Source organism: Phragmites australis, chromosome 12 (genome assembly GCF_958298935.1).
Source record: "Phragmites australis chromosome 12, lpPhrAust1.1, whole genome shotgun sequence".
In the NCBI taxonomy this organism is placed as follows: domain Eukaryota; kingdom Viridiplantae; phylum Streptophyta; class Magnoliopsida; order Poales; family Poaceae; genus Phragmites; species Phragmites australis.
This window is the reverse complement of record NC_084932.1, coordinates 8804412-8815111: the sequence shown is the minus strand read 5'-3', so window position 1 is coordinate 8815111 and position 10700 is coordinate 8804412. Positions and strand designations below refer to the sequence as shown.

The 10700-nt window shown below is 51.4% G+C and overlaps 1 protein-coding gene across 1 annotated transcript; it reads right to left on the bottom strand.

Annotated features, from left to right (window-relative positions):
• Positions 1-979: 979 nt before the first annotated feature.
• On the bottom strand, positions 980-2775 carry LOC133886312 (uncharacterized). Its single transcript, XM_062326058.1, has 2 exons — positions 2327-2775; positions 980-1937 (listed from the first exon to the last, which is right to left on the bottom strand). The coding sequence occupies exons 1-2, from the start codon at positions 2773-2775 to the stop codon at positions 980-982; spliced, it is 1407 nt and encodes a 468-aa protein (XP_062182042.1).
• Positions 2776-10700: the final 7925 nt, after the last annotated feature.

Here is a 10700-nt window from a genome sequence, read left to right as displayed (position 1 = left end):
CCTTGGTCACGTTTCCACCCGCACATGTCTCCGATCTACTTGTTTGGGAGGTCGTAGGGTGAAAGTGTTCACTGGTCATGGCGTGCACCATGTCGGATGGACTTATCTGTCGAGCAGGGAAGTTCGTGTTTGTGTCTCTTTGACTTAGTAGCTGCGGACTCATGAGAGCTAGGGGGATGGACGCTCGGGTGGTCCCACTACTCGTACGATGAGTGGTCGGGGCAACCTATCTCTCGGGGGAAGAAGGCTGGGCTCTGTCCGGCCAGTGCCTCTCGGGACATCAAGCAAAAAGCAAGACAACATATAAAGACAAACATAGAGCGGAGTTTCGATCCCAAAGAAAGGCTTCTATTATATTAAAGGGAACCATTCAGGAGGGGATCACTCCCGTATTTACAACATTCCAAAAATAAAAAACCTAACTATCTACAGGTTCAAGCGGAGGCAAAGACACGTCACTGCTGCCATCGCCGCTCGGTTCCGGCTCTGGCTCCCGCACAAAACACACCGCCACCTCGGCGGTGATGTCGCGGACGGCTTCCCGGGCGACAGCTTCCACGGCCTCGACCACGCCCTGCTGGACTGGCTCTAGCGGGAAGGCAGGGTCTCGGCTGCGATAGCACACAAGAACGTGCTCAGCCACTCCTTGGACCAGAGCACGTCCCTCCCGGGTCACCAGCTCCTACACAGTGTCTGGAAGGGCCTCGAGGTGCCAGGCGATCTTCGCAAACCAGAGGGCGATGTGGCCAGTCGTCTCCTTGTCCAGCGACTGCTCGCCCACGAACACGTGCCCGAGTCCGGCCACCTCCACCGAGTTTCATGCCTGCTGAAGGATGTCCCACATCATCAGCTTCACGTTAGTCCACTCGGCGATGACGGTCTCAAGCTCGTCCTGCACGTTCTTCAGCCGGTCCTCGAGGCTGGTGCTGTCGACGGTGCTGGTAGGGACGCCCCTCGCGGAGGGGATCTCGGTCTGAGCTCACTGCAACTGCTCGGCTCGGGCCTCGATTGCTTGCTCTCGGGCAGCCAGGTCGGCCTCCCGCTTGGCGACCAGCTCCTCCCGGGCGGTGAGTGCCGACGATGCCGAGGCGGCATCCACCTCGCGCAACCCAATCTGCTCCTCCCGGGCATCAAGAGCCACCGCCATTATTTTGACGTCAGTCTTGCGTATCGCAACCTGCTCCTCCCGGCGGAGGACTTCGGCGTGGCCACGCTCGAGCTCGTCGTTCTGGCAGGCCAAGTCCACCAGGGCAGACCGCATGGCCTCCTCCCTTCTACTGGCCGCCTCCTCTCGAGACATCAGCTTCCGCTCCCGAGCAAGCAGCTTTGCGGCGCGCCTCCGGGACGCCTGGTCGCGCTCGGTCACGAGCCGCTCCATGCAGTTGGCCTTCTCCTGCGCAGCGACGGTTTCGTTACGGGTCTCCTCTAACGCCTCCCACTCCTCGGCCACCTCGCGCATGGATTTCTCGTAAGATGCGCGGGCCGAGGTGATGTGGGTCTCCAAAAGCTTCTGGGCCTCCTCCAGCCACCCCCTCTCATCGACCAGGGCAGCGCGCTCTTTGTCGAGCTTTGCCCGCTCTGCCGTCACGGCCACTTCGAGCCGCCCGATGACCTCCCGGGCGCTTCCCAGCACCTCCGAGAGGCGTTCCAGGGCCTGGCCAGAAGGTGGCTGGGGGCTAGGTCCCCTGCGAGCCCTCTCTGTAGAGGCGCTCAGGGTCCCCGACAGCTGCCGTTCTGGCACCGCCCTCATCGCGACCACCTCCCCTGCGGCCACTCGCTCCTTCCTCGGAGGGCTCTGGGCAGGTTTGGTCGGCGCTTGCTGCTCGGGACCGGCCGGAGCCCTCGGCTCAGGGTCCTCTGGCGCGCTCGGCCCTGGAACAGGGGCTAGCCTCAGCTCCTCTAGTTGCTTCTGGCCTCCTACGGGATCCTTGGGCGGCCTGAAAACAAAAAAGGGTCAGTAACAAGCCAAAATCTGGGCAGATGTGCTCGAGACAAAAAGGGAGCTTACGTGGTTTTCGGCCCGCGGTACCGCCACCGAGACTCCAGGATCCAGAAGTCAGGGCTCTGCGGCTTCGATCCGGGCTCTGCCTTCCTCCTTTTTGGGGAGGGCTCTGGCCCTCGGGCCGTTGTGGGCCGGCCCCAGCAGCCGCCCCGGAGCCCGTCTCTGGCGGCTGGTTGGTCTCGGCTGCCAGCCGTTGCACCGCCGGCAGGGCCCTAGCCCTCGGACTGTCATGCCCTAGATCCGGCCTCCGTCCCGGACTCTGCTCCCGAAGATTGGCCGCCTCGGCCACCCCCCATCGCGCCGCCCGCCGCTGTCTGTTCTCACGGAGGTGACGGTGACGATGATGAAGACGGCTGAGGGACGTACGCCCAGAGATGCTTCCCCTTGTCTCCTCGGGCCGCCGGCCTGCTGCCTTCAGCGGCGGTGCCCCGCCCTCTGTTGTCATCCACCCCGGGGATTTGTATGGTCCCGGGGTTCCAGCGCCCCGGACGATCCACTAGGCCTTGGGCGTCGAACTCCAGCATGGACACCTGCAGCGTTGCCCGGCCCGGGTCTGTGTAGAGCGCCAGGTCCTCTCGGGGCAGGACCGCCCAGGCGAGGTCGTCGATGCCGGTCACCACGTTCAGCAGGGTCGCCAGCGCCCCCTCGTCGAGGTCTCCGTCCGGGCCGATGTGGGTCCTCGTCAGGTCGCCCGAGCCGGTGTCAATCCAGGCAAAGCGGGCACGCTCCCACAAAGGGGCCAGATGGTGGTGCAGGTAGTCGGTGACCACCATTAGTGAAGTCAGCCCCGCCCGGCGCAGGTCGTTGATTCAGTTCATTACCGGGCGTAGGCGCTCATCCTCCACGGGGGCCACCTCCCAGATCGGCCTTTGGGGCTCCGCCGGTGTTTGGGGCAGCGTGAGGCAGTCATGGGGCCTGATGTCGACGTAGACCCAGTCCCAGCGCCAGTCCTCCCATTTGCTGCGCAACACTTGCGGGATGTAGAGTTCGTCAAGCCTCTCCTGTAGGCGAAAATTGCAGCAACCGACAACCTCCACCTCGGCGGACCCCTTCTTCTTTCCGGCAGCTCGAAGGACGAAGAAGTGCCAGAAGAGCGTGACCGACGGTGGCACTCCCACGAACATCTCGCAGAAGTGGGCGAAGATCGCCAAGATCACCACCGAGTTCGGACTCAGGTGGGCCAGCTGGACGCCGAACGTGTCCAGCACTTGGAGGAAGAACATCAAGAATGGCGGCACCAGTCCGGCGGCGACGAAGGACATGAAGATCACGATCCGCTCGGGCTGGCACGTGGAGGGTGGAAAGTTCGCCGATGTCACTACCGACGCCTCCCACTGGCCGGCGGGCACCATCAGCTTGCGGACCTTCTCTGCCCCCTCCTCGTTCATGATGCGGGACTTCAGCAGGACGCTGTCGGAGCTCGATGTGTCCCGGCGACCGCTTCCTTCCCTCGGCATTCTTTGGGGGTGGGGAGTGTGCTGAAAGAGTTGAGAAGAAAGGAGTGTTGCGGGCTGAAGAGGGCGAGAGCTCCCGATGCGCAAGGAAGAAGAAGAAGACAGGAGGTGGTGATCGCAATAATGGCATGGGGGGCAACGGTTCATTCTCCTTCTCCTTTTTATACCCTGGGGATTTCAAACAGCGCATTCTGCGAAGTGCATTCCCCTCAATCGGCGCGGTTGCCAGGCACATCTCCCTCGATCCGTGCGGTTTCCAGACGCACTACCCTCGATCCGCACGGTTGCCATGCACGCCTCCCGCCTTGTTATCACTCTCCTCGAAAGTCAGAAGGACACGCGTCCTCTCGGTTTTCCGCCTGGGCTGTACCAAAAACCTGGGCCAGAAAGATTGCAAAGATAGCAAGATTCTAACGCCTGAGAACAAGCCATGTAGCATCGATGCTGGGATCAGCCTCGAAGAAATAAGGGCCCCATCCGTAGTCTCTGGGCCATCGCCTGCCAATGGGCCCGGGGGCTGCTGTCGATGACATGGGAACCAGGGGTCCCCGAGTCCCGAGGCCAGTACAGCAGAATGCCACGTGGTGCCTTCCCTCGGGGACTATCTCCCCGAGGTTCGAGAAGTCCAAGTTCCGGGAGAGGGCGCTCGGGGCCATGAATAGTAGTCCCCGAGTACCCGAGTTCCCCAAGGACCTGAGAAGGTAGTTCCGGGAGAGGGTGCTCGGGACCATGAAGAGTGGCCCTGAGTACCCGAGTTCCCCGAGGATCCGAGAAGTGCAAGTTCCGGGAGAGGGCGCTTGGGGCCATGAACAGTGGTCCCTGAGTACCCGAGTTCCCCGAGGACCCTAGCAGACACAATTCCAGGAGAGGGCGCTCGGGGCCATGAAGAGTGGTCCCCGAGTACCCGAGTTCCCCGAGGATCGAGAAAAGACATATCCGGGAGAGGGCACTCGGGGCTATGAACAGTAGTCCCCGAGCACCCAGAGTTCCCCGTGGACCTGAGAAGCCCCTTGCCGGTGGACCCCATAAGGGCTCAGCGGTGAGGTGTCAATTGGTGACAGGCTCGATGCTGCATTTAATAGGGAGCGTGGTCCGTCACTTCCAACCACTCCCCCCACGCCTGCTGTCAGTCCCTGCCACTGCCTGGCAGGGAGGCGTGGGGACATTTAATGCGGCGGATCCCATCGCGCGTCATCCGGTGAGCCTTGGAATCTCGTCGCTGGGCTTGAGGCATATCGCCTGCCGCCCTGCTATGTCAGGTTTGCTCTGATCGGGCGGGCACGTGGGGTTGCTTGGAGGCTGCCCGGTGGGCCCCCCCCTGCTGCACCCGCTAAAAAGTGACATGATGACGATAAGACCGGATGGGGATGCATTTTCACCCCCCCCCCCGTAACGTCAAGCTGCAGCCCATGATGGTTGCTTTCTATTTATGGCGCCTTGGGACTCAGGGCATCCTTTCTGGGCACGCCAGGCCGCCCTAACGGGATATAAGAAGGGGTGGGCACCCCGGAGAGAAATAGAGTCTAAAGAAGGTGGAAGTGAAGTGATAGAAGACAAGTTCAAGAAATTCAACAGACAAGCAAATAAGCTAACGAGGCTGAGCAGAGGCTCATGAAGACCGAAGCTCTAGACTTAGGCCAAAATCCTTGTAACTCAAGAGACCCACAGAGAGGCATTCCCAGAGCATTTATAGCATACACACAGGAGAGTAGGGTATTACGCTTCGTGCGGCCCGAACCTATCTAAAATCCCTTGAGCATTTATTTCCTCTAGCATTCGATCATCCGTCCCACCTGCATCTCCCATATACTCTCATTTAATTCACGTATGAGGTAGATTCAGAATCATCCCCCCGACCGAATCTCAAAGGGGGTCCCTCCGGATCCCCGCTTGTGGAGTTCATCCTCCGACAGTGCCCATACCTCATGTGCGAACACCATGGCTCCTTTGAGCCACTTGCTGATAGGCACACCAGTCGTGTGCTATCGAGGCTGAGCATGTACAGTCGACTGGAGGAGCACCTCACCCTTGCCAGCAGTCATTGATTCGAGTCCCAGATTTGTAGGACGCCACCGTCGACTAGCACCTGGCAGCCGTTCTCGTCAAGCTGGTCAATGCTAATGATGTTGGTGGTGAGCCGAGGAATGAAGTACACCCCCTTGAGTGCGCGGTGCTCTCCAATCTTAAAGGTGAACAAGATCGTACCGTGCCCCTTGATGTTGATGATGAAGCCGTCGTTGAACTTGACAGTGCCTCAAATTTTGGAGTCGATCTCGGAGAAGGTAGCGCGTGACATGGTCATGTGGTTCATGGCATCAGTATTGAGTTACCACATTTGATCATTGCCGTCCTCCTCTCGATCCAGCTATGTGAATACATTCGCCTCAACCAGTTGTGGAGTGAACGAGGCAGGCAATGCGACATAAGCCTTGGCCATCAAAAGCATGGGCTCATCATTGTCGACATGCGTCAGGTGGGCCTCAGTCCACTTCAGCTTCCTACGGCAAATCCATGGTCGAATGGCCGTATTTGTCACAATTCCGACATTGGTCCCAACCACCTACTTGGCCGGACATTTTGGTGCTACCATTGTGCGGCTCATTGCCATGGCCACGCCCATGGTTCTTTCCACAACGACGATGAGAGACGCCATTTGCCACTGCTACTGGATCCTCCCTCGCCATCATGCTTCTTCATGTGAGCTAGCCACTCTTCCTTAGTGAGGAGTAGCTTCTGCCAGCCACCGCTTGAAAAGTCGAGCTTGTATCTCTACTCGACAGTGCACAAGCGACCGATCAGCTCCTTGATCGAGAGCATTCTCAAATCAAGGAGGGTCTCAATGGAGATGGTGACCTGCTGGAGATGCTCCGGGATGACATGCAAAATTTTTTGCACCACCTCAACATCAATGACTACATCCCCCAAGACTCAGAGGTTGTTGGCGAGACTCATGATCCTCATGGCAAAGTCATCGATGAACTCACGATCTTTGAACTCGATCTCGCCGAGTTCGTGTCGTAGCTTCTGTACGTTCGCTTCTCTAACACGCTCAATGCCAACGCACATCATCTTGATAGTGTTCCAGGCATCCTTGGCGATGTCCTTGACGGCGAGAGTGGACAGCATCTTCGATGGCACGGCGCGAAGAATGGTGGACACCGCCAGCTTATCGTTGCGGTAGTCACTACCTCCTAGTTCGATTGCCTCCCAAAGACTTTGTGCCTGCAAGATCACACGCATCACGAGCACCCACTCGGTGTAGTTTGTATGTATGAGCGTGGGGTGGACCATCGAGAATGATTCCTTCTTGATGACATGCCTGCACGATCACCTCGCAGCCACCGTCGTCACAGTGCCATGGCCGCCGCGAAGGTGTTTGTGAGCTACAGTGGCCTCAGCATGGAGGAGTCCACAATTGCATGCCCCTAGGAGCCCACGACAACATAGCTGCGCTTGAATCGACAACACAGGTTTTGTTACCAAATATTGAAAATCCCAAGCCGATTACACTCAAACACGAGCATAACACATGTGAGAACATGCAGGAATTTTTTATGCTGCGCTGAACTGATTGCAGCTTCTGTTTTCTTCTCTAGTTATAGGCCAAACATCAAGTCCTACAACCATGCACAAAAGATTGATTAAAGACCTACATGCAGAAACGGCTAAATAAAAACCTCTTACATGAAGGAACCGAAAAGTCTAATACACTAACAGCCATGCATCTAACAATCAAAACCCCAAAAAAAAAACTACTCAGGATTATGCAACAGATCGTTCACTAAGTGCTCATATGGGTTGTGCATGTTTCGTATTTAATTAATTCGTCAACAATGTAATCCTTGAGGTGACTGTGGTAGTACTACCAGTAAAGAACTTTCCTGAACTTTTACCCCTCCAGTTTAGTGATTGTTTGGATCACATGGATTACAAGTAAATTTTCACGAAACAGGTTTTATTGAGAGTTTCAGGAAAATTGATTATAAGTTTCAGCCTGTTAGATCTAGTTTTATAGATTATTTTGTCTGGGTCACGTCAATTAAAATGATCTTTATGTATTACGTAGACTCCATTGCATCAGCACACCAGGTGGCCTTCCTCACATTTAATCAATCGAATCGGCATCAGGAAAGCACTATCAGTTAAAACATGTCTTAAATCATGTAATGTACGAAGAAAAAAGAAAAAACTACATAACAGAAGAAAATAAGGGAGTTGGTTTTCTGAGAAGCAGGTAGAAGTGTTTTTTTGATAAAACCCAATATATGAGTTTTAGCAAAAATGAATTTTAGTTATCCCTATTCTATCCTATCTAGCCAAGCAGAGGTTTAGGTAGTTAGGATAAAATATAGTTTAATTAAATCTAGTTTTGATAAACTTGACATCCAAACAACCCTTAACATGGTTCCCGTGACGGGGTGCAGATTGCAGAGGAAGGTCGAAAAGTGTCTGTGAATGAATTGTGTAAGAAACATACATTTACACTAGATACATTATTATACTATGTCTCTCCGATGACTTATCAAATAATTATTTTATCAGAAACTGCAACATAAAAGTATATACCAACAGAGAGAAGGCCACATGTCATGCAATCATCATATTAATCAAAACAATGATTACTTCAGTATCCCATAAAAGCATGGTTTGACACCATACGGATTTAAGAAATGAGCCTCATATTTCTTTATGTTCTTATTTTAGTTCTTTATTCTTCACCTTGATTCAAAAGGATTGTGTAGGATACTCGACCAGAAATCTTCTACTTCAAATCTCCAATAGTAGGCTATTATGGCACCATGTATGCGGACAAGGATACTCTGCAGTAGAGGAGCTAATGCAGAGGGTGAACAGATCTCTGCATTAGCTCCCAGCCATGGTTTCGTGATGGATGGATGTGACCTATTGCTACAGTAAAAACTATCGTACCAGAGTGTTTGCAGAGAGCGTCAAAAGCACTGTTTCTACAGCAGGGTGCAGCAATAGACTTATTTTACCGTGCAAGCATGATCCATCTATATTAATCATTATTAATGCAGAGGATTTATGAGAAATTATCTAAATAGTATTCGAGCTAATTATTAAGAAGATTATTTTTCATAATTATGTTCATAATGATTTATCATAATAACATTTTGGTAGTATTCTGAGATCATCAACATAACAAAGTTATAACTTGTACCATATCAACTCTTCGCTAACATCACTAGCTATGTCCTAACATTCCATCACAACATCCTAATAACAAAACTCTACGATTGATTTAAATGGACAGAAGTATGCTCATAACCAAGAGTGCGGTAATTCGAATTACTTTTACACCCTGCAGGGGTACATCTTTACTCACACGACACAAGGATCATTCGGCTTGCATCACCTGCTAAAATGCACACAAGGCGGTACCCATGTCAACCTTTTCTAATTGAGCCCTGACCATTTGAACATACACCTACAGGTGCAGAGGTCCACTAGGACTGCTCCTAGAGAACCCTAGTTATGTCTAAAGGTGTGGAGGTAGCTAGAACTACTCCCTGAGCAAACTAGATATCTCTGCAACCCTATTATACTCATAAGACATTTACGACGTTACCTCTACAAGCCTATTATGCCCACGATATCATAGGCCAACAAGCCAAAAGGTCACAATTATAAAAGGTATTCAGTTTATCTTACCATTATATCGACATATGGTAAGTACGGAAAGTGCCCAAGCCAACTACAACAACGGTCGGTCCAAATGCAATGAAAATTGAAAGGGATATGAAGTACGGAGTAAGGAATATGAGGCAACAAGAATCATAAGAATTTAAGTGCAAAAGCACATGGTATAAAAGAGTATTTAAGGTATGTTCAAAAAGGACCGTAATTAAGCTAGCTCTCAAGATTAAACGAGCTTCATAATTTAAACAGTACTTTCATACCAAAATATATTTTTCCTAGATAGTACTAATCATAAAATTAATTTTCCAAGTGGTTTCATAATTTTATAATATCACATTAATTAACCATGATTTAATTAAGCTAAAACATATTTAAATAATTAATTAATTATAAAAAGTATTTATGGAGTTCCCAAATTTTTAACATGTAGTTCATAGTCATACGAAGCTAACACAACTAGTATCATGATTCTGGGAGTTGGTATGAACTAACTATGAAATTCAAAAGCTATCAGCAAAGTAAATAAAAATAAAAATCTCTGATGAACAGTACAATCAAGAGGGTCCATGTTGTATTCGGAACCTCTGTGTGAACCTCCAGGTGGGGGTTCTCTGTAAAAAATAATTAGATTAACCCGGAACCTCCGGGTTCTGGCAGAACACGAGTTTTTCAATGATTCGTTGGCCGATTCAACTTGCATTTCTCTCTAAATTGATGATGAGCATGTTTGAAACTAATGCATGGATTTTAGACCTCAATTACCTATTCCACAAGCATGAGTCACTAGCTCTATCGCATCCAAACTCCTCATATTTGTTCCGTTTCAACACGAACAAATGATGCTTCGCAACCACACGTTTGCATCTCAAAAACCTACCCAAAACCAAACTAAAATTGTGCATTCTTCCCATAGGTACCTAGGAGACTTACCCAAAGTCCTTGGAAAGGTTTGAGACCATCGGTTGGGGGAAGAATCCAGAGGAAAAAGCCCAGAGAAGAGGAGCCAAGCTGCTGAAATTTTCAGAGGAGGGAGGTGACGAAATTGACTGCAAATCCTTCAGAACTTCATGCATTCAAGAATGAATTGGATGGATGGAGAGCTAGAGAGGTGGGGGAATGTGGTGGTGTGACATGCATACCTTGCTTCTTGCTCCTTGTATGGGCTTTTGGGGAAGAATGGTGAGGAACTTTGAGAAAGAGGGGAAGGGAGCTGCTGCTCCTTTGTTGGCTAGTTTGAGTGGGAGTGAGAGTGAGGGAGTGCTGCTACTGAAAGAGAGGAGAGGAGGTGGGCAAGCTCAAGTGGGCCCCATGTGTAAGTGTCTCCTGTCCAATTTTAGCTGCATTTCTTTTCTTTTCTCTCTCAAATTTTCATTTGCTCTTTTATTAACCCAAACGGATGTGCTCTAGTGCTCTTGAGCTCCAAAAATTCTAGAAATTTTTATGTCATGATTACAAAGCAAGATGAGTCCATTTTAAAAGGTTTCAACTGCAACACCTATGCGGGATATAAACTAAAAGAAACTTTAGCGTTGGGTATTTTCATAACTCTAAACGCAAGTTAAACCACCAAAAGAATTTAACAA

Coding starts and splice junctions, on each gene's coding strand:
- LOC133886312 (XM_062326058.1), bottom strand. CDS start 2,775: ATGGTGGTCACCGACTACCTGCACCACCATCTGGCCCCTTTGTGGGAG. Junction 1,938..2,326: donor TCATCGTCACCGTCACCTCC/GTGAGAACAGAC, acceptor TTTTGTTTTCAG/GCCGCCCAAGGATCCCGTAG.